Below are 24,422 nucleotides of genomic sequence, written 5' to 3'. Positions count from 1 at the left end.
TCTGACTAGCGTGAACACAGAGCAAAGGTTAACAACAGTACATACTGGGGGGAATCAGCATGCTGTGGTGCCGTTAGCTTCAATCCTCTCGATTCCCCGCCTCTAGGAGGCGAGAGAGGGTGTAAACCAAATACCAGGAGACGGTGTGCCACGGTGTCAGACATTAAAGAGCTCTGAACACTCTGGACCTTTCGGTGTTGCTATGTTGTAGTATGTGTGCGCGCAACGACGCGGTGTTCCTCGTCACTGTGTCCGTGCGTTTCCTGTGCTACCAACACCTGGTTCCAGCGCACCGTTCTGTGTAGTTTACTCATTAACCAGCCTTGGCTGGTGCGTCGGTGACTGTCGCCCTCTCTTATTGTCCTCGTCATCCGTTTCTGTGCCTTGAGTGTCCGTATGAACCTACCAATCTGGAGCGCAGACGGAAGAAGATTGAGGAGTTCTCTAAATCCTCCAAGGAGAAGCTACTTCAGTCTAAAACTAAGATGTTTTCCAAGCTCACCTCCATTCTCCAGCACGCTGTGGAAGTGGTAAGGGGAACTAAAGCTTGCTGGGCACAAACTGAAGATACTAGATAGTGGGGATTGAGACTTCAATAGGCCACCCATACTCGAACCGTTGCACAATGTTTATGTTTCAGGGGGTCGGGCTTACAGGACTGTTTTAGGAAGGACGCCAGCGCACTTTGTGACGCGTTGACAGTCCACAATGAGTAGTGAGATTTCTTTTCGTGTTATGTTTTGTGCACCACTTTGTTTTCCTTTTCATTTTGGCTCACGTCTTACAAACTTTCTGCAGCTTATTTTATTGTGTTCAGAGTCCAGTGTGCACTGTTACATGCAGCAGAACATGTCTTAAACGATATTATGTTGGGACACGTCAAACATCTGCAGTCTAATCTGAATTATGTTTCATGACATACTGCTTTTGTGAAGCTATAGTACATAATCTGCCACAGTTCGCAGCACATGCTGTTTCAAGTATTGTGTTAAAGAATACTGTAGGTAGTATACCGTGATTAACTGACGTTTCATCTTGATGGACACCAGTCACGTTTTGTATGTTGCATAGTGTATATATCGTGTACAAACTTAATGTTGCATTTACAGTAAATCTGCTTATTTTACGCAGTCTGTACATTGGTGAGCACCAGTCTTTGTTTTTTTTTTCTAAAACTTTGTTTTTTATTTATTTATTCTTTATTTTTTTCTCTTGTGTGCCCTACTTGTGATAAGGTTATAATGCTTGTCTACTGTTTTTTGTATAACAGTATGCTATATTACAGTATTATAAATGTCTATGCATAGTATATAAGTCTGTTTTGTGTCCTGTTTGCATCTGTTGGAGCTGTTCTACGTGGAGCTCCACTGAAAATGTGCTAAAACAAGTGGAATTAATATGTATCTGTCTTAGCCTGTGTATACTTTTCTGATTTTCTGTTGGATTAGTAGTGCAATTTGCAGTATAGTGATTTTTTTATTTAGTTCAGATCTCCTGTAGTTGTCTGTGGAAAGTTTGCATTGTGTATTCCTGCCTGCAGGTACATCCTCTAAAGATATATAGATTGGCTGTTTTGAAGTGCCCTTGGGTATATGTCTGTTTGTGAATTGTACTTAATAATGCAATGGCTACAGATATCCCGCTGTTAGTAGATATGCACTCAACTACTGTGAATTGTGTCAAGTAGTCTTCTTGATAAGAAAATTTCTCTCCAAGCAAGACAAGCGCAGTTAATACTCATGTCCATCCACAGTCTAGTTAATGTGGTGGTAATTTGGTGAATGTTGCAGTGGTGACTGATAATTAAACTATTATAATAACATTGAGAGAACGTAGGAGCCCAGACAGCGCTTAAAGAATTGGTCTTTCTGCCCTTTTCCCCATTTTTTCCAGGAAGCATCTATTCACTTTAGAAAAATGATTTTAAAAAAATGCTAGAAATGTTGTAATTGAACACACAGAATTGCATTTATTCCACTTAATTTCAGTATTTGCTACTTTTTGAATTCTTCAGCAAATGTATGTGAGTATTTTTCTACTGAAGAATTTTAGTTGAGTTCTACACTTGAGTTATTTGCATTTTCAAACAGGAATGCTTTGGTTTTCCTTTCCTAGCTGATGTGCAAGTTTCCTCCCACATTTCAAAGATATGTAATAGGTGGACTGGACACTCTAAAATTGACAGTAGGTGTGAGTGTGAGCAAGTGGTACAGATACCACAGCAGGGCTAGCCATCTTGGCTCGAGATGATTGTCACTGTTGAAAGTGACACCCGACCCCATGTGCAAAATGGGGAAAAAGGGGTTCACCCCGACCCCATGTGCAAAATGGGGAAAAAGGGGTTATGGATGGATGGTGTAAGTTACAAGTCCATATGTTGGCAGTGTTAGTAGCACAGCAGGTAGCATACTTGCCTTTAGTGCAGAAGCCTATAGGCTCTACTCCCACACCATGTAGATGGAGTACTGATATTGCAGTATTTTTTAAGGAGGGATGAGATTGCTGCACTTTTGAGTGTCTCCTCCTTTAGTAACTATGAATCTGTTGTGTCCCAGAGATTGCCTCTCTTCTGGAATAGACTTCCTATTCACATGAAGCAGAGCCCTTTCCAGACCGTCTTCAAGCACAATCTGGACCAATGGTTGGGAAATCGCATTCACTCCTGGGGTGGTGCCCGAGTCCCTTACGGACAGAGGCAGTGTATACAAATTGTCAAAACCCTGCTTGCTGACCTTTTTCTTTCCCCATGGCTAAAAAGATTGGGTAGAATCTAGGTAAAACTGGCTAGGCTTGTACGGGCTCTTGAGCCGTTCAGGTTCTCAGATGCTGTTTTTATTTAGGAAAGCATATTAAACTGAATAAAATTACTTTTCAGTTTTGTCAAAGTAAGAGTCTTAATGTAAATTTAGTTTTATTTATTTATTTATTTATGTATGTACATTTGTTTACCAGGAAAGTCCGATTGGACACTGGTCCGGTTTAAGCCCCGGCAGAAAAGTTCCACAGAGTGTATATGCAATACATTTCAATACAATAGTAAAGGTGATGACATGCAGTAAGTGAGAAATTAGTAAAAAAGTAATTAAATAAAAACAATTTGATATTAACACAGTAATAATAGGTACATTGCTAGCTTAAGCATAGTAAACTAAGATTAGTGACATTGCATTTAACTTTATAGAGGTAAAAGTTGAATAATCCACATAGGGAAAGAGAGCCGGAGGGGATGCGGATGAAGGTCCTAGTTGGGGTTTGTGCAAGGGCAGACCTAGTGAATATTTAGGTATGATTTGAGAGCAGTTTTGAAATGACTGCAGGAGGGAAGGGTAGTTGTGGCAGGGGGGAGGTTGTTCAAAATTTGGATATGGTGCAGGAAAATAGAGCTTCTGCTCTGTTTTTGGGTTTGGTGATTTGGAGAAGATTTTTGTTGCTAGATTGTAAAGGTCTGGTGGAGTGGTGGGGTTAGAGAAGTGTTTGAAGTGATAGGATATCGAGGGGGTGGTTTACGAGTTTGTGACCAAAGGGAGTTGATTCAGGTGTAAGAGTTGTGGTAGTTCGAGCCAGCCTAGTTCTCTAAGGGGGACACAGTGGTGGCTGCAGTAGGATGCTCCAGTGGCAAATTTTGCAGTTTTATTGTAGCATATCTCAGGTTTGCTTAGGTCTGACTGCTTAAGGTTTGTTAGTCTGAGAGATGCCTAGAGCAAGGTGGAGATTAGTTGGGAGTTGGCAATAGAGATTTTAGCTGTTTTGGTGAGGAATTGGGTGTTTTTGTTTAATGCACCAAGTTTTTTGTGAACTTTTTTATTGTAATGGATATGTGGGTGTCAAACCTGAGATTCAGTCTCCACACCAAGTAGTTTGGTGTGGGCTGATGGAGAGATGGTGGTGTTGTCTTTGGCAAGAATGTTGAAGTTGGGGGAGTTTAGGGTAGATTTGGTGGGTTGAAAGATGAAGAGTTTGGTCTTATTAGGATTAAGTAGGAGCCGGGCAGTGGAATAGCCAGCTTTCCATGGATGAGAATAATTCCTGCATGATCTGTTGGAGTTCTGATAAAGTGGGGGCAGAGCAGATGAGGGTGGAGTCGTCTGCGTACTGTATGAGAGAAGCCTGTTTGGTGGAAGTATGTAGGTTGTTGGTGAAGAGGGAGAATAGTTTTAAGATCTGAGGTGGATGTTTGTAGGAAAGTGTATTACAGCATTGAAAGTTGAGATCATTAGGTCTTGCAGTGAAGAGGTGGCCTAAACACTGCTAAAGGAAGGGAGACTTGTACACTGTGCAATATTTCTTCAGCTTCTTTAAAGCTTTTTCAGTCAATGGTGTGGCTTGCATCCCAGTTTTCTGTTATAATTTTAGCTTCTGAGCATTATATTTGCTTACAGTGCAATTATTACTGCTTTGTCTTTTATTTGTAGGCTTTATTTTCCAAGAATAGCGAATGTTTTGGTGGTCCAGTCTAAGGCTGCTTCCACAGTTTCATATTTTTTTGTCATGCAGACACAGCTCAAGTCTTCATTTGGAATGTTTCTTGCAGTAGAATCCATAATTGTGGAGGTTGTCCGTAGCTCAGATATTGATACTGAGATTTTCAACAGTTCTTAATGGTGGTATTTGCTGAGGTTGTAATGGTCTTAATGAAATTGGGATGTAAATAGAGGGCACTTCTTATACTCTTCAGCTGTTCATGCACCTCTTTATCTATGCTTTTGGGTCTTGTAAAGGATTTTGTTGTGAGTGTGGCAGTTAAGTTAATGGAGGGATACAGAGTGGTAGACTCTGATGATACAGCATAAGCAAACTGGTCTATGTGTTGTGAGATTTTCTCTTCCCGTACAAGCCGAGGACACTTTTCAAAGATAAGGACTTTAATATCCATCATGGTAGAATTCTTCTACTGTTGTAAGGATACTAGTGGTCACTTTTTTCCTCTATGTTCAAATCATCCGTCTTATGACATACATGATCGAAGTTAAGTCTAACCAGTGCATATTCTGCTTGGACGGCAGTCCTGGCATCTGTGTTGTTCTTAGCAGATTGGGTGCTTCTCTCTTACTTTATTTCAGAACAAGAGTGACCCAGCTGCTTAGCCCGTCTTCATTCTGTGTGGTAGCAGCTGTTTTGGATCTCATTAATTTATTGTACCTTGTTTTAATACTACCAACACTAGTTCTCATCCCGCATTAGGAAAGATGGGCATCTATCTGCATGACCCAGACTTTTCCAGTATATCACCCAGTGTTTAGTGCAACACTGCATCATCCCCAGTGCTCGACTTTTACACTGAGTGTAATGAATATACAATAAGACTTGACTCAAGTGTAATAACCAAGTCACTGGAGCTATTGCAATGAGTGCTTGAAGTCGGGTATGGAGTAGAACAAAAAGAAGAGAATTGGAGCTTTGGATTCTCTCTTGTTGATCTGTCGAGTTTCCTAATTGCCTGTTAAGTGCTGTTTTTCATGGACTCTTACTACACCTTTTTTTCCTCTAGAAGAATGTCTGCATATGCAGCTAAGGAAGGAAAGTAGTAAAGGCCACTTACCTGTTGCATGCTGTCTCGTGTCAGGGTTAGCACTTTGGATAGACACTTGTTGGTGAGCTTTCTCATACCACTAATTTCTTTCACAACCTCCCAAGTGCAGCTTTCTGGTTGTCCGCATAGATGACCTTTTACTCTGTCCTGTTGTAAACATTGGTTCTAGCAGCTTTCTGGTTGTAAACAGAAGGTTCTAGATGATGATCAGTGCCTGGGGAGAAATGGGGGCTGTGGATGTTCTACTCCAGATGATCAGTAACCTATTTTATGTCAGAATGTCTTTTCCTTACAGTATTTACTTGTTTCTTTGTACTTGTTTGCCGGATTCCTTAGTTGGTAGATGCTCCTGTTTGCATTTTTGCTTGGGGGGGGTACAGTTATATCTGGGAGGGGATTTTGTCTTGAATCTCAGTGCAGAAATCAAGACATGTATTAGAAGGGTTAGGGAAACCTGAATTTAATATACCATGAGGATATATTTGATTTTTCAGGACAGGCTGAGAAGGCAGGGCAGAGGAGATGATTGGGCTGGAGGATCCCCTGGAGAGACAGGAAAGAAATTCTGACTGCTGTACTGGAAAAAATATATTGAAAACTTGCCACTTAAACAGAAAGGGGACAGAGATGAAATTTTTGATAATGATTGAGTGTACTGATTGTAATGGACTGCTAACCTAAGACAATTTACAGAACAAGAGATGTGGTAGTAATATAATACATATTGTGGGAGCTGCATCTCTGAACAATTTGCAAACATTCTGTTTATCAGGTTTTTGTGAAGTGCTTAGTTTTTTTAAGTTTAAGATAACGCACTGTCAAAATGTTGTTGCTTAGATTAATAATTCCTGGGAAAAAATTGTCTGAAAGGCAGAATTGTTTTGGAGTAGTGTTTTCATCGAGTCACGTATTTCCTTTAAATGTTGAGTGTTTTTATAAGTAATAAGTGTAATTTTTTATGAAAGTTATACTGGAAGCTGCATTTGATTTGATCTCTTAGCCTATTTGGTACCTTTTTAGCAGTATGAGGGGTATCGGTGGATCAGTTTAGTTAGGCATGTTCTAATTAAACCAGGCACATTATTATTGTTTCCAATCTGGGGTACATATTTAGTTTTCATCTTTGCATTTTTTTAAATTTTTTTTTTTATTGTGGCAATTTATTTAGGTTTTTATGATTTATATTTTATTGCCAGTCCGTCTATGTTTTAATTAATAATTTTAATTAATGGATTATCTAATTAAATTGAAAAATTAAGAACGATGTACTGTTTGTTTTTTAATTTTTTTATTTAAAATATTTAAATTTCAGTTATGTTTTTGTAAACAGAAATGGACTCTGTAGCAGTCGGAAGAGTACGTTTTGCAAAATTTCTCAAAAATATTTGTTTTTTTTCACAAAACCTATAGTCTTGGTTATTTTTACACAACTACATGGTTTTAGGTCCTTTGCTTTTGGGGTATAACTTTATTGTAGGAAATAAATAAGATAAAGCTGAAGCATCGTTTGCATATAGTAATATTAAATCTATGTTAACTGTGGTAATAATAAAATTTCAAAATAGAATGCATACCTTGGCAAACTTGTATTGGACTCCAGGCTTTGAGGCAGAGTTTAGGGGGGAAAAAAGTATTTGAACAGTTTTTATTGGGTGATATGAAAAGCAGTTAGATTTTTTTGGGGGGAATATAATTGAATTTTAGACATGTATGACACTAGTGCTAAGGAAGTTGTGTGGGTCATGAAAAGTACTAAGAAATCAAACCCGTATATTACATTTTAAAGATATAAATGATTTAAAGGGTAAAGAGCCATTATTTTATACACATTACTCATACATGTTTGGTATACAAATCACAGAATAAATGTGAACTTATTTGAGATGCAGTCTTTTAAAGTTACTTTGCGTCCTGTGATGTACCACAATGCAGTTGTTTTCAAATTAAATTTGAGTGTTACAAAAACTGCAACTCGGTGAGCCCGCCTCCAATAGCATAGAAGGGCAAAGCCTTAACTGTGACCCAGACAATCTGTGATCGATTTAGTGGGCTCACAATCTGTGATCAATTTGGGCTCACAATCTGTGATCAATTTAGTGGGCTCACAATCTGTGATCAATTTAGTGGGCTCACAATCTGTGATCGATTTAGTGGGCTCACAATCTGTGATCGATTAGTGGGCTCACAATCTGTGATCGATTAGTGGGCGTGATCGATTAGTGGGCGCATGAGCTGGAGGAGAGGGAATGGGAGAATGGCAACGAGTGGCACATGACTTGCCCATCCTAGGAAGAGGGAGCGAGTGAGGTGGCTTTGCTCACTACTCGGGCAACACTCTGTTGGAGCCTTTGGTGGACATTCCGTGGAGTCTGGGTCAGAGGGATGAGTTGCCACAGAGCGACGTGCAGGCTTGGAAGCAGTCATGCAGAGAATTTATTCCTCGTTTGTATTATGATTCCTGATACTAAAGTACTTGTATGTGTAGGTTCGAGAATAGGTAGAGAATGCCAGAAAGTAAACTAGTTTAAAGCAGGTCATCACTAAAACGTTTTATATGTAGTAATCGCTTTTCCCCAGTGTGTTGATAATGAAGTAAAAACAGAAATTTATGTATTACATATACTTCATAGTTTTTTATCGGTTTAAACGTTTGCTTGTTTGAATTTTAATTTATTCTGTAACTTGCTCTGTGAAAAATACACTATAATAAAAGTTGTATTTCTAAGTTATGTGTGTTTAATATTGTACGATTTGTGACTTAATTTTTATAGATTGCTGTTATCTGATGTACTTGATCAGGTGCTAGATGAGGGAAGTACTATTCTACCAGTCAGATTTCTAACTTGCGTATTTTTTCATCCTGTCCCACTTTTTATACTTCTTTTATATTTTTATATATATCTGTTGTATTTTGTTATTTTCCATTCCTTAGTATGTTAAGTATGCTAATTTTAAATTGTATATTTTTGTCTTGTACAAGGTATTGAATTGCACATGTTCGTTTCACTTTTGCTGCAAAGTTAGGCTTGGGTTCTTGTATTTTTATTATTTTGTGAATGATGGGAGTAGGCTAGGAACATTCTCCCCTATCGGTTAAAATTGCCTTACCAGTTGTTTACCCAAGTGCTGTAAAAAGCAATAAAGTTCCACTGTAGTAAGCTCTTGTTTCATTAATTTGAACTTATGTTTTGTTGACAGGGTTAGGCCGTTTAGGTTGGTGGCCTCTTTTTCAAGGGAGATCTGAGGTGGAGCTCTGACTAGGGGAAGTTTGGTCAGGGCAGTAAGGAACGTTCCCCTACTCGTTGGAAAGGAAGAACTGAAGCACTCTTTGGAGACAATAGGTGATACAGAAGGTCTGCAGCTGCGGTTCTGTGAGTTCCAAAATGGAGGAGAGTGCAGCAGAGATGGTGAGAAGAGCAGAAGAAAACATACTGAAGGAAGGATAAGATGAAGTAATTGTCACAGAGTTGGACATTCGGAGGATTGGTGATACCAGTGCTGATAGATTTGATGAACCAGGTAGTGCCAAAGGAAGGAGAGGAAATAAGTTGGAGGGACATGGTGGAGAGAGTATTACAGGAGGAAGAAATTGTGACGTAGAAGCAGCTGGTGAAGAGAAACATTGGAAATATTCTCTGATGGTTTAACCTAGTTTAAGGGGCTATCTCTGGAACAGGGTCTTTGTTACAGGAAAGAACTTGTACAGAGGCAACAGGTCAAAGAAGAAGGAATGGGGGTTGGGGTGCAAAGATTTGTAGTTTCTCAACAGCCACAGGGAAAATAACCAGTGGTCAGAATAAAAAGTGAAAATGACCGTATGAACAGGTATGACATTTATGGATATTATTTTGCCAGTAGGACTTGATATTAAAAACATAATAGTATGAATTTATTTGTGAGCTGAAAACTTTTGTGAAGTCACATTTAAAAGCTTTAATTTGCTAGGAAAACTTGACAGACTAAAGACAGAAATGCAATCGCACTGTATAAGTTTTTTTTTTTTCAAAACTTTGCGCTACAACTCAAAAAAAGATTGACTGTGTAGTTTAGGACTTCAGATATGGAAGAGTACGCGTTACAACTTTTTTTCTTTCACTATATAGTAAAGTACATAAAGTTAAAAAATGTGAGAAAGAAATGTATAGTCTGCGGGTTGGGAAGTGTGGGTAATTTTAAGGAAGGGAAATTCAATTTATTTCAAATAAAGTGATTGTAAATTGTAAGAGGGTATTTCTTGGGTAGTGAAACCAGCTTAAAGCATATTTTTGTGGGGATGAAAATTGTTTAGTACAAGTAGGTAACAAATGTGTGACCAGTGTGAGGAGAGGAGGCAGAAAAACAAACTGTGTGTTTACAGAAAAATGTTAACTTGGACACTTTTTTGGTTTGACTCTCGTCTTAGAAAAGGAAAGAGTAATTGAAAAGGAAAGCTCAGATGAAAATATTACTACAGAAGATGTTGAAAGAAAAGGGGGTATGGGGAAGGTGGTATAGAAGAAAGGTTAAAGCATGAAGAAGTAGTTGGAGAGGAAGTAACTGTTTTGTTATTAATATACCGGAAGAGATATTAGCAATTTTAGAAAGTGAGGAGGAATTAGAGGAAATTGAAACAGGAGAAGAATAAGAGCAAGATAGTGAAAAATCAGTTTGTGGGAGAAGGAAAAGAAAACTAATATGTGTAAGTAAATGCATAGAAAAAAGAAATAGGATGGCAAGAATCGAGGCATTGAATGAGAACAGTGTTGGAACCTATAGAGGAGGTTTAGTGGAGTGGTGTAAAATGTATAAACAGATTGCAACAAAGAAGAAATTTAAAGGAAAAGGCTACATGCAATACGGGAAGGTTATGTGGTAGGAAATGAGACACATTCTGGAACAAGAATTGTTGTCAGAATAACTACTCAAATGCAACAATAGTAGTACCAGGAAGGGTAATAAGTGAATGTGAGGGTAATGTATAAGATTAATAGTGATTTTATGCATATGCTAATGTATCCGACAGAAAATAGCTGTTTAAAGAAATTCTGTTAGTACATATGCCGATAGTAATGATTGGAAATGTTAACTGTAACCCAAGGAAGTAAAAGAGGAAAGTAATAAAAGGTATTAAGATTTTAAGAAATGTAATACAATGTAGAGATTTAAGTTTAGGAAAGCAAAAATATATATATAAAGAGGAATTAAGACTGAACTTGATTATATAATTTCTTGTATGGACACGAAAAAAAAAATAGTGGAGAAGGACATGGCATAATTTTCAGATCATACAGATCTGTGTTAGAATGGGGACGGCAGAAATAAATGAGAGAAAAGGGTTAAATAGAGTAACTGCAGATGTAAGAAGGAGCAATGATGAGAGAAATATGGAAGGAGCATATGACGAGACCCATTTTATGAAAATTGTACACGGGGGTAATGTACAAATGGAAGTGCTTGCGTGAAAAGAATACTTGAAAAGATGAAATATAAAGACATTTTATAGCCTTATGAGAGAACAATTAAGGGAAGTAGACGTGTATGAAAATAACAGAGAAAAATTAAAAATCGTTATATAGCAGAAAGAGATTTCTTGTTATATAGGAAAATACCATACATCCTCCCTTCTGTCATTTTTACTTAAAGATGACAAAGTACAAATGAAGATATTATGACACTGGTAGAGAATTTGCAGAGAAAATGTATGAATAAGAGGAAGCGGATGGGCAAGAAGAATGTAAAAAGAATATGAAAAGATATGTTTTTTTCTTTGTTAGAAAATGACACAGCATTTGAAAAAAAATTGAGGAAATAATAAAAGAAGGTAAGCCTAAATCAGGTCCAGAACTGGATGGTATAAGCTATGAGTATTGTAAGAAAATGGAAAAAGATGAAAGAGAAGATTTTTAAAAATATTAAATGAATAAACAAATGGATGGAGGAAGGTTTAATGGAGGAAGATGTGGTGGAGTGATGCAATTTAAGTGGAAAAGGAAGAAAGAAAAGTTATAAAACTTCGGAGGCCTATAGTACTGGAGGGCACGAGTATATAGTATTTATGAAAATACTATAAAAAGGATGGATAAAATAGTGCATAGGTGAAAACTGTTAATGTAATAAGGAACTGTTATTAAAATTATGTGTATAAGTTATGATAAATTAATTGAATTTGAAAGAAGGGAGTTGTGCATAAAGAGCAGGGAATGCTCACTGATGTTTTTCCTCCAGGCTTATCTAACGGTGCAGATATATGCTAGTGATGGTTGGGGAATAGGACAGTCTCTGTGCTATTTAACGGTGCAGATATATGCTCGTGGTAGTTGGGCAATAGGACATTCTCAGTGCTATTTAACGGTGCAGATATTTGCTTGTGATAGTTGGGGAACAGGACATTCTCAGTGCTATCTAACGGTGCAGATATATGCTCGTGGTAGTTGGGGAATAGGACATTCTCAGTGCTATCTAACTGTGCAGATATTTGCTTGTTATAGTTGGGGAACAGGACATTCTCGGTGCTATCTAACGGTGCAGATATATGCTCGTGGTAGTTTGGGAATAGGACAATCTCGGTGCTATCTAATGGTGCAGATATATGCTCGTGGTAGTTGGGGAACAGGACATTCTCGGTGCTATCTAACGGTGCAGATATTTGCTCATGATAGTTGGGGAATAGGACATTCTCGGTGCTATCTAATGGTGCAGATATATGCTCGTGGTAGTTGGAATAGGACATTCTCAGTGCTATCTAACGGTGCTGATATATGCTCGTGGTAGTTGGAATAGGACATTCTCAGTGCTAACTGTGCAGATATTTGCTTGTGATAGTTGGGGAACAGGACATTCTCAGTGCTACCTAACGGTGCTGATATATGCTCGTGGTAGTTGGAATAGGACATTCTCAGTGCTATCTAACGGTGCTGATATATGCTCGTGGTAGTTGGAATAGGACATTCTCAGTGCTATCTAACTGTGCAGATATATGCTTGTGATAGTTGGGGAATAGGACATTCTCAGTGCTATCTGACGGTGCAGATATATGCTTGTGGTAGTTGGGGAATAGGACATTCTCAGTGCTATCTAATGGTGCAGATATATGCTCGTGGTAGTTGGAATAGGACATTCTCAGTGCTATCTAACTGTGCAGATATTTGCTTGTGATAGTTGGGGAACAGGACATTCTCGGTGCTATCTAACGGTGCAGATATATGCTTGTGGTAGTTGGGGAATAGGACATTCTCGGTGCTATCTAACGGTGCAGATAGATGCTCGTGGTAGTGGTGCTGATATGCTCGTGGTAGTTGAAATAGGACATTCTGAGTGCTCTCTAATGGTGCAGATATATGTTTGTGATAATTGAACAGGACATTCTCGGTGCTATCTAACGGTGCAGATATATGCTCTTGGTAGATGGGGAATAAGACATTCTCAGTGCTATCCAATGGTGCAGATATATGCTTGTGGTAGTTTAGGAATAGGACATTCTCGGTGCTATCTAAGGGTGCAGATATATGCTCGTGGTAGTTGAAATAGGACATTCTCAATGCTATCTAATGGTGCAGATAAATGCTCGCGATAGTTGGGGAATAGGACATTCTCAATGCTATCTAATGGTGCAGATATATGCTCGTGATAGTTGGGGAATGGGGCAGCTCGTGGTAGTTGAAATAGGACATTCTCAATGCTATCTAATGGTGCAGATAAATGCTCGCGATAGTTGGGGAATAAGACATTCTCAGTGCTATCTAATGATGCAGATATATATGCTTGTGATAGTTGGGGAATAGGACATTCTCGGTGCAGATGTATGGTCGTGATAGTGGGGGAATAGGGCATTCTCGGTACAGATATATGCTTGTGATAGTTGGGGAACAGGACATTCTCAGTGCTATCTAATGGTGCAGATATATGCTCGTGATAGTTGGGGAACAGGACATTCTCGGTGCTATTAGTTGATACAAGGAAATCCAGACTTTTTAGAGTTTATATTTTTGTGTGCTATACAATACTGCAATGGTTTATATGTGCTAAGATTACACCTTCCTGGTACATTGACGTGAATTCAGAATTCATTTTAATGGTGGAATCCTATGGAATCCTGGCTCACTTTTGTTTTTGCTGTCAATGCGAAAGGAGAGCGAGAAGCGAGAGATCTATTTTAAATAGCTTTACAAGTAGAAATTGCTTTGCGTAATCAAACTAATGACGAAAGGGCTGTTGGTTTTGTCTGCAGAAAGACACTTTATGTACAGGATTGTTCAGTAGGTTTTCTGTACGCAGAAAGATATGTTGTGTACGTTATGGTTCAGTATGCTTTCTGTATGCAGAAAGGCACGTCATGTACGATATGGTTCAGTACACTTCCTGTATGCAGAAAGGCATGTCATGTACGATATGGTTCAGTACGCTTACTGTATGCAGAAAGGCATATTGTGTATGGTATGTTTCAGTACGCTTACTGTATGCAGAAAGGCACGTCATGTACGATATGGTTCAGTATGCTTTCTGTATGCAGAAAGGCATATTGTATATGGTATGGTTCAGTACGCTTTCTGTATGCAGAAAGGCATATTGTGTATGGTATGGTTCAGTACGCTTTCTGTATGCAGAAATGCATATTGTGTATGGTATGGTTCAGAACGCTTACTGTATGCAGAAATGCATATTGTGTATGGTATGGTTCAGTACGCTTACTGTATGCAGAAAGGCATGTTGCACATGGTAGAATTCGGTACGCTTTCTGTATGCCGAAAGGCCTGTCGCGTAGGGTATGGTTCAGGGGTGTATGTTTACCCGTTGAACAGTTTGTCGATGTTTCTACAACAGCTTTTCAATGTAGCACTGAACGTCCATTTTAATGAACGGGCATATCATCTTTTATATAAAATCATTGTATAATCATAGTTGGGCAACATCATGAATGTCTGATGCTTTGAATAAAGTGGATGTGTTGCTTCTGCAGTTGTTTGCTGGTTGCCCTCCTTCACCAAAGATGTGGAAAGCTATTGAAAGGCATCAATGTTTAAAAGTAGTTATTGAAAACAGAGACAAGTACAATATGCAGTCCTTTTTATTGCAGCTGTAGCTCTATTAAGTGTAGCTTTGTTCACTGACTTTGCCTTCTACACCTGTTAAGTTATTTTTCTTTTTCCATAGCAATGCATTGGGATATATGGAAATATGTCTTTAAAGAAGTATTTGAGTATACATTTACATCACTGTTTATTAGGGGATAATGTTCTTATTTATATACATATAAAATGTTTAGCTTATGTTATGCAGTGTACACTTCAAAAGGTGTGTTTTATGAATGATGTTTTCTTTAGTACACTTAACAGCATCATCGGGTGTTCGCACTGTTGGCCATCTATGATTGTTAGATCATTTTATTTATGATATGCCTGTTTGTTAAAATGGATGTTCAATGCTACGTTGTTGATGAAAAGGTGTTCGAGGAACCTACCATTTAATGACTAAACATAGATCCATGGTTCATTATCCTTTCTGGCTGCAGAAAGGCACGTTGTGTAGGGGACGGTTCGCTGCACTTTCTGGCTGCAGAAAGACACTTTGTGTACTTAAGTACCACCATGGCAAGGTCTGTTACCTATAGGAAGGCTTAACCTAGAGTAATGTGTTTGGCAGGAATCTGTGACACAGGGTAACCCTTGTTCTTAAGAGGATGTGTGCTATCTAGTTAGTGTCTTTTTGGGCTACCTGGAAAGTGGTGTGCTATCACTCGACTGTGGATTCACGTGTGTGTGTGTGTGTGTGTGTGTGTGTGTGTGTGTGTGTGTGTGTGTGTGTGTGTGTGTGTGCGCGTGCATATATATGTGTATAGTATCTGGTATACACAGTCCTTCATAAGAGGATTTAAATGTGAAGGGGATTCAGGATTAAAGAGAACAGAAGTAGTATTAGATGGTGGTTAGGCACTACAGGTAAAGGTGTAAAGGTGGGCTGAGAGTGGTCTTGAAGGAGTTAAAGCCCACATGGAAGAGATTTGCAGGATATGTTGGTACAGCAAGAGCCAAGGGTGTGTGTATTTTGGAGAAGAGAGAATAAAGTTGTTTGTAATTAGAGTTCTGTAGGGCTGTTTTTAACAGTGAATTCACACATTAGTAGACAGTGAGTAAAATAACAGCTACATTCTTAAAACAACTTGCCTTAGAGTGTTTCTTTCCTGAAAAGTGATCCATAAATAATGTACGACTTTGCTATCTATCCATTTTGTGCCATTTCTATGCTGTTAGCTTCCTCATTGTATATCATGTTTATTTTGTAGGAAGTCTCTTAAAACACTTTATGATTTTGTCTCCCTGTCTCTTCTGTAACGCTGAACATCATGCTAAAGGTGGAATTTTCATGTGCCAAAAATTTTAACCCTGTAGGCCTACAGTAGTGTCTGCAGTGAATGACACTACAGTGGTTGAAATGCCTTGCTGTGTGACACAACTGGCTGTCCGAGGGACTGAGCGGTGTAGGACTCCTCTTGTGTCTATCTGTTTTTTAGCTTAGAAAAAGCACATCAATTTAAATACTCCTTGTAGCATGAAGAGTATCTCAATACAGAGTGTTTCCCGTAAGCGAAAAGCATAAATAAAGGAGTCAGTGGGGGAAAAGCTACTTTCAGAATGTCTTAAAAGAATGCAATTAAGCAATAGTACTGAGTTTTGTATCTCAAGTGGACATATGAACCTGAAAAATAAATATGTTCAAAGAAGATTTCTTCTTTTGTGGATGCAGAGTTCATTGCTGGAACAGAGTAGTTAGCCAGGAAAAACAAAATCCTGTCAGAATTGGCTTTTCCCCATCAGGTAGGTTTAGTGTACATAATATATATATTTTATTGCTTCTCCTCTTGGTGTCTTTCCTATGGCCCCTGTGCTCAAATTATTTGCATTGTCAGTCTGTTGAGTCGCACCACATTGTCAATTGCTCCTCATAGCATTGTGTCCTGCTGGATGTAGAGTACTACACAGCATGTCCTGCTGGATGTAGAGTACTACGCAGCATGTCCTGCTGGGTGTAGAGTACTACGCAGCATGTCCTGCTGGGTGTAGAGTACTACGCAGCATGTCCTGCTGGGTGTAGAGTACTACGCAGCATGTCCTGCTGGGTGTAGAGTACCGCAGCATGTCCTGCTGGGTGTAGAGTACTACGCAGCATGTCCTGCTGGGTGTAGAGTACCACGCAGCATGTCCTGCTGGGTGTAGAGTACCACGCAGCATGTCCTGCTGGGTGTAGAGTACTACGCAGCATGTCCTGCTGGGTGTAGAGTACCACGCAGCATGTCCTGCTGGGTGTAGAGTACCACGCAGCATGTCCTGCTGGGTGTAGAGTACCACGCAGCATGTCCTGCTGGGTGTAGAGTACTACGCAGCATGTCCTGCTGGGTGTAGAGTACTACGCAGCATGTCCTGCTGGGTGTAGAGTACTACGCAGCATGTCCTGCTGGGTGTAGAGTACTACACAGCATTTTTCATTTGTGTGTATTTTGAATGTTACATAAGCTTGACTGTATCTTGTGTTTTTGCTGCTCCTATTTATTGTCAAACGTGGTCCATTGTCACCTACTTGCGTCCACTGTTGCTTTCTCTTTGTTTTTGTTGGGTGTATTAGATTTTTGTATATGGACTTGTTCTACTTGGGTAAGAGGATGGGGCACCATGAATTCTTACCTCGGATAGTGTCCACAACCCTCTTGGACATGGGTTGTTATCACTAAATCCAATCTAGGGTATCTGCTAGTGCTTCTACAATATTATATTGGGTTGAAATTGCTAGGCTTAAAATGACCTCCGGGTCGATAGCCTGGTAATCTCCCATGTTCCCATTTGACATTTAACAGGGATAATCCAGCTGGGTCCCATAACCCATTTTCAGTGGAGACCTGGGGAGAAAATCTCCACTGCAGAACATATAAATACATTGTCAGAAGCAGTTATTTAACAAGATAGATGGAAGTTGATATACAGTAACAGGGAAAGTTACATAGGTGACCCAGCATACTGATCAACATGTGGGATATGCTGTGATGCACACAGTTTTGGCAAAAGCAGAACATTATGTTTACAGACAAAAATAACATAGTTCATGATCTAATGAAGGACAGCACAACGTATCATATAACCGACCATATGCAGTATAATTTTGTTTTCATAACCATAGAACACAACATTGTTTTTACCTAGTAGAAATTTTATCAACATTTTATTTAGGAGTATGAGAATTGTGAGGCGGAGTAGTAGAAGGGAAGAGAGAAAGAGTATAGTGAGAGGAAGCAGGGAGGGGTAGGGATGGGGGAGTGTGGCCGTAGAAGGTATAGGCAAGGAGAGAGTTGTAGGGGTCAGTCTGAAGTAGTGCAGAGTGAGTAGAGTACAGAGTGGGAAAGCAGGGAGGGGTTAAGGTATGGCAGGGAGTAGTGTATTAGTGTAGGGAATGAAAAGTGATGTCTGGGTCAGCCTAGTGAAGTGCAAGAGCATGGCCAGTTATTAGGAAGGTGTTCCCCAAGTAGTGACTTGAATTTGGAGATATTGGTGGTGTTTCAGATGTGTTTGGGGATAGATGTTCATTTTTTGAATATCTGGTTAGAAAATCCCCAAAGGAATTGTTAGATTTAGTAACTTTCAGAAGATATTTGTCAGAGAATTTTATTATTCTAGTGTTGTATTCCAGTAGTATGTTTTTGAGTGCAAGACAGTTATTAGCTTTGTGAATTATGGAGTGGGCTGCAATTAGGTGGTTCAGGGATAGTAAATTTGGTTGTTCCATCCAGTTTAGATCTCGAAGGGCAGAACAGTGGGTTATGCAAGGATGATTAATGGCAAATCTTGCTATTTTATTATAACATGCCTCTCATTTATTTGTATTAGATTTTCAGAGGTTTGTGAAGGTAGGGGAGGTTTATAGGAGGGTAGAGAGCGGGTGTGTTCTGGCTATGGAGTGTCTGGTTGTGCTAATAAGGTAAGGTTTGGATCCAAGCTTTATGTGGACCTTTTTTATAGATAGTGCTGTGTGTTTATCAAATTTTAGGCAATTATCTGCTGTTACCCTGAGGAGATCGGTATGTTCAATGAGCTGAAGTTTGGTATTGTTAGCAGAATGTATAATGAATGGGGGGGTTGTGTTTTGGCACTGGTGGATAGTGTTAATTTTGTTTTGTTAGGGCTGAGTATCAGTTGGTAGTCTGACAGAGTTTTGGATGTCTGAGAAGAATTTTTGGGTTCTTTCTAGGAGTTCTGGAAGGGTTTGAATTGAGCAAATGACTATAGAGTCATCTGCATATTGTATAATGGAGGTTAGTTGGGTGGCTGTCCAAAGTGTGTTTGTGAAGATGGTAAATAGTAGGGGACCAAGGACAGATCCTTGTGGCACACCTACTGAGTGTGGTAGGAGGGGGAGAGAGATTGTTTTGCCACCTGACTGCTTGTTGTCGATCAGTTAAATAATTATAAAACCAGGATAGTGCTGACTGGGAAAGGTTTAGGGAAGTTAGTTCACTGAGTAGTTGATGTGATACTGTAGTAATTGTCTTAGACGTGTCAGGAAAGATAGCAGATATGTGGTACTGTATTAAGTGTCTTAGACGTGTCAGGAAAGATAGCAGATGTGTGATACTGTATTAAGTGCCTTAGACGTGTCAAGAAAGATAGCAGATGTGTGATACTGTATTAAGTGCCTTAGACGTGTCAAGAAAGATAGCAGATATGTGGTACTGTATTAAGTGTCTTAGACATGTCAAGAAAGATAGCAGATATGTGATACTGTATTAAGTGTCTTAGACGTGTCAAGAAAGATAGCAGATATGTGATACTGTATTAAGTGTCTTAGACGTGTCAGGAAAGATAGCAGATATGTGATACTGTATTAAGTGTCTTAGACGTGTCAAGAAAGATAGCAGATATGTGATACTGTATTAAGTGTCTTAGACGTGTCAAGAAAGATAGCAGATATGTGGTGGTCCTTTTTGTTGAGCTCATGGATATCGTTGGTGAAGCTAGTTAAAGCTGTAGTGGTGCTGTGCTTGGGTCTAAAGCTGTGTTGGGTAGTGGAGAGTAGGTTGTTGCTTTCCAATTAGTCAAAGTTGTACATGAATACATTTTTCAAGGATTTTGGCCAGTGATGAGAGTATTGCTATTGTCTGTAATTGGAAAAATCTATGGAGGAGCGGCCTTTGTGCAAAGGGGTGATAAGAGAGAGTTTTCAGAGCCTGGGGATGTATTGTTCCGATATGGACCTGTTAATAAGGAGGGAGACAGGTTAAGATGTAGATTCTGCTGCTAATTTGAGAAATTTAGTTGGAAGCTGGTCAGTGGCAAGGGTTGTGTTTTTTTTAGTTTGAGTAGAAGTGTTTCGATGGTGCTTGTTTGAATTGGAGTGATACAAAATTTTGGGGCAGAGTTCTGAAGCAGTTGGTATTAAAAGGGTGCATTGCTGCCAGTTTTTTACATGGGATACTATTGAGTTTATGAAATGGGAGTTGAGTTGTGATGCTGTACTATCTGTGGCACTAGTGATGGTAGGTGATGAGTGGGACCAGGATTGAGGAGCTGATTTATAGCCATCCAGAATTTTTGGGTATTTTATGTAGTGATTTTGCTGGGCTGAAGTATAATGACCTTTTTTATTGATTGTGTTTTTTTTTTTGTGGCTTGGTTTCTGAGTTGCTGGTGTGCTCACAGGAGGTTTGTTTGTTTTCTTTGGTCATTTGATGTTGTGACCAGGCTCTCTCTCTTTGAGGAGTTGCAGGGTGTCCTTAGTAAGGCATGGTGGTCTCTTAGCTTTAACTCCGATATTTCTAAGGGGGGCTTGGCTATCGAGTACATCTAGGAAAGTTTTTTATTGAATTATTTAACTGCAGAATCAGTGTGGAGGTTTAGGGGGGTCCAGTTACATTGATTTAGGAAGATGTTGAAAGCTTTGGAGGAAAAAATTGTTTTGTTATGGATGAGTTTAAATATGTTTTTTTCGAAGGCAGGTTTGCTGCCTAAGTAGATATGTGGGGTGATGGTCACTGAGACTGTCTGGGAGGCATCCATTGAGGTAACAGAGTGAGGGCACATTTGTTGGTATCCAATCAAGAATGGATTTGTTTCTTCAATTGTCGATTCTGGTGGGGGAAAGTTGGTAGGGCGGGTGGACCAGTCTAAGTTAAAGTCACCCATTATGAAAGTTTCTTGGTGAAAAGTGGAGGTAGTCTAGCTGAGAAGGTTTTCAGTGGCTGATGTATTGTTACCTGGTGGATATATGTGGCTGTAATTATGATGTGCGTTTTGTAATTTAGGTAAAGACATGAGATTAGTATTTCAGAATTAGAAAGGTCTGGGAGTTCATATTTAAGGTGTTCCAGTTTGTGTGTTCTTATAAAATATGGCAATTCCACCACCACATTTGTGAGTTCTGTCAAGTTTGTGTAAGTTGTAGCTTGGAGTTAGGATTTCTGTATCCTTTATTTGGGGTTTGAGCCATGTTTTGATTATTACTACAATGTCAGGTTTGTATAGGGTGAGGATTGAGTGGAATTCATTAACTTCAACCTCAGAAATTTCTTTAATGTTTAAGAATAGAAGGTCCGAGTTGTCATGTGAAAGGTTTCTGATGGTGTGTGAGCTTGTACTGTGAGATGTGAGGACAGTTTGTATTTTGAGGTCCTGGATTAGACTGTATGACTCCACCTAGTTTAAGGAAATTGGCTTTAGACAGTAGTAAGTGTGTTATCTTGTATAATAGTTTGGTGTATTATTGAAGATGTGATGTTTTGTGTACACGTCTGTATGTTTGGGTGGAAAGAGTTTTATACGTGGGTGGTATTATAGAGGTGGGGTGATTATGACTAGTCTTAATTCATTAGAGATGAGTGGAGTCGTGTGGTTAGTGGGAGAGAAGGAGATTGTGATAGGAAGTTATGGAGTAAGGTAGAATGAGAAGGAGATTGTGATAGGAGCTTAAGGAGTAAGGTAGAATGAGAAGGAGATTGGGATAGGAGCTTAAGGAGTAAGGTAGAATGAGAAGGAGATTGGGATAGGAGGTTATGGAGCAAGGTAGAATGAGAATGAGATTGGGATAGGAGGTTATGGAGTAAGGTAGAATGAGAATGAGATTGGGATAGGAGGTTATGGAGTAAGGTAGAATGAGATTGTGATAGGAGGTTATGGAGTAAGGTAGAATGAGAAGGAGATTGTGATAGGAGGTTATGGAGTAAGGTAGAATGAGAAGGAGATTGTGATAGGAGGTTATGGAGTAAGGTAGAATGAGAATGAGATTGGGATAGGAGGTTATGGAGTAAGGTAGAATGAGATTGTGATAGGAGGTTATGGAGTAAGGTAGAATGAGAAGGAGATTGTGATAGGAGGTTATGGAGTAAGGTAGAATAATAAGGGAAATGATAGGAGGTTATGGAGTAAGGTAGAATGAGAAGGAAACCTAGGAAGATGTTTTGAAGTAATATGCTTGCTGTGTGTGGAGTTTGGTTGTTTGTAGAAGAGTTTGGATTGGTGGACTGGTAGGGGACATTTTTAGGGGTTGTGTATAAATTTAGTGAGGTGGGTGGGTGGGAAATGGGGGTAAGAGGAGTGAAGCGAGCCCGAGCATAGCTGGTTGAAACCTGGTCCCTGAAGTCTGTAGAGACTCAGTGGTTATGAAACTACACTGGGCACTTCCAAAGAAGCAGGTATTCCAGTAGAATATCTGTCTGCCTAAAATGTGAGTTTTGAATTACTTGTTTATATGTAAAATACATTTTTTTCTTTTACCTTCTTTACGTATACTGAGCACTCTAATACAGCAGTTCTAAGAGTGGAAAGTCTCTCTGAGGGAACTTGTAGGGCTGATTTAATTTCTCTGGTGATGTTCAAATAATGTCCATCTATACTAAGTTGCGAAAGCAGACCACCGTTGCAGTGGGCTTCAGTTGAACTGACTGACTACAGTGAGCAGCAACAGCCAGGGACAATAGTAATTCTAGGAGGTCGTTGAATGAAAATTAATAAAACAACTTGTATGCCATCACAATGGGACCTGAGCAGGAGCAGCCAATTTATAGTATAAGGTGGGAGAGGGGACCTTAGTGATACTGCCATGGCTAGTGTGCACACCACTGTATAATTTAAAAATAAAGCCAAAGAACAAGACAAAATGGTAGCAGAATCCGGGGAAAACAAAACACTTTGTTGTAAACACTTTCCCTTTCTAGTGGTAGGATTACAGTGTAGCAAAGGGTTAGGTGGGGGGTCCCTGTTAGAGTACTTCTGTAGAGGGGTGCTAGTTTGTGCGCAGTTGGAACGTAAAGATAGACTGAAATAAAAGATAAGACCAGCATTATTTGGAGGGAGTTCAAGGAGCATAAAAATAGCTTGGTTAATTAATGGGGTAACAGCATAAATAGTAGCTTGGTTAATTAATGGGGTAACAGCATAAATAATAGCTTGGTTAATTAATGGGGTAACAGCATAAATAATAGCTTGGTTAATTAATGGGGTAACAGCATAAATAATAGCTTGGTTAATTAATGGGGTAACAGCATAAATAATAGCTTAGTTAATTAATGGGGTAACAGCATAAATAATAGCTTAGTTAATTAATGGGGTAACAGCATAAATAATAGCTTAGTTGATTAATGGGGTAACAGCATAAAAATTGGTTAATGGTGTAACAGCATAAAACTAGCTTGGTTAATGGGGTAACAGCATAAAACTAGCTTGGTTAATGGGGTAACGGCATAAAACTAGCTTGGTTAATTAATGGAGTAACAGCATAAATGGCTTTGTTAATGGGGAAACAGCATAATAGCTTGGTTAATGGGGTAACAGTATAAATAGCTTGGTTAATTAATGGGGTAACAGCATAAAACTAGCTTGGTTAATGGGGTAACAGCATAAAACTAGCTTGGTTAATGTGGTAACAGCATACAACTAGCTTGGTTAATTTAATGGGGTAACAGCATAAACTAGCTTGGTTAATGGGGTAACAACATAAATAATAGCTTGGTTAATTAATGGGGTAAGAATATAATAGCTTGGTTAATTTGATGTGGTAACAGCATAAATAGCTTGGTTAATAGGGTAACAGCATAAGTAATAGATTGGTTAATTAATGGGGTAACAGCATAAATAATAGCTTGGTTAATTAATGGCAGTATGATGAGATTCTATGCTGTGTACATTTCTAGTATAGCCAGTATCCTTTTATTATTAGACAGGAAGACCTTTAAAGCACATGTAAATCATATAAGTTGTTTAAAACCATCTCAAGATCTCCTGTTAAGGACTGCAACTAACAGAGCTCACCATATCTTGCCTCGTCAGTTCTTTGTCTTTATATGGAAAATGCAACGAGCGCTTCTTCTATGACGCTAAGCTGAGGGCAGTGTACTTCCAAAATAGTCAGCCAAAAACTGTGTTCTTTTCACTTAAAATAAGCAGTAAAAAAACATTTGATGATTGAGCAGCAGCAAGCTGGTGAGCTTTACATATCTTGACAACAAAACCAAGTCGGTACAATCCATTAAATTTTTAGCATTTACAGAATATGAACATAATCATGGTCAGTGTTCATAAACATCCTAGTGAACTAAAAGGCCAATACAACCTAACAAACTGTAAGATGGATATGCACACAATATCGCTTAGTATATTGCATTTAAACATCCATGTAAGAGTATCGCGCATGTACAGGTTTTCATAGGTTCATACTAGGCTATCTGCCCTAGGGCATTTATAAGCCTAGCCAGAGTGTGTTTGGCTTTCGCCACCCATTTTAAATTTATTTTGCTATGCCCTTTTTCGAGGTTAGTATACTGTGCCTCTGTCTAACAGTGACACAGAAGTGATACCCGGGGTAAACCTACGATCTCCCATCCACTCATCAAGATTCCTCTTGAAGAGAGTCAATGAGGGACTCTGCCTGACCTGGACTGGGA

The 24,422-nt window shown here is 39.1% G+C and overlaps 1 protein-coding gene across 1 annotated transcript in view; it reads left to right on the top strand.

The window, feature by feature from the left end:
- The first annotated feature begins 220 nt into the window (after window positions 1-220).
- The window catches only part of FHIP2A (FHF complex subunit HOOK interacting protein 2A), a 1,458,394-nt gene continuing 1,434,192 nt past the window's right edge, over window positions 221-24,422 (top strand). Inside the window, exon 1 of the mRNA XM_044055532.1 lies at window positions 221-530. Coding sequence (XP_043911467.1) covers window positions 486-530 — 45 coding nt within the window. The 5' untranslated portion in view covers window positions 221-485. The remainder of the gene's footprint in view (window positions 531-24,422) is intronic.

This window comes from Protopterus annectens, chromosome 14.part0 (genome assembly GCF_019279795.1).
Source record: "Protopterus annectens isolate FY-2018-M chromosome 14.part0, PAN1.0, whole genome shotgun sequence".
Classification (NCBI taxonomy): domain Eukaryota; kingdom Metazoa; phylum Chordata; order Ceratodontiformes; family Protopteridae; genus Protopterus; species Protopterus annectens.
The sequence above is the reverse complement of the archived record's forward strand: the minus strand, read 5'-3'. Positions and strand labels throughout refer to the sequence as shown.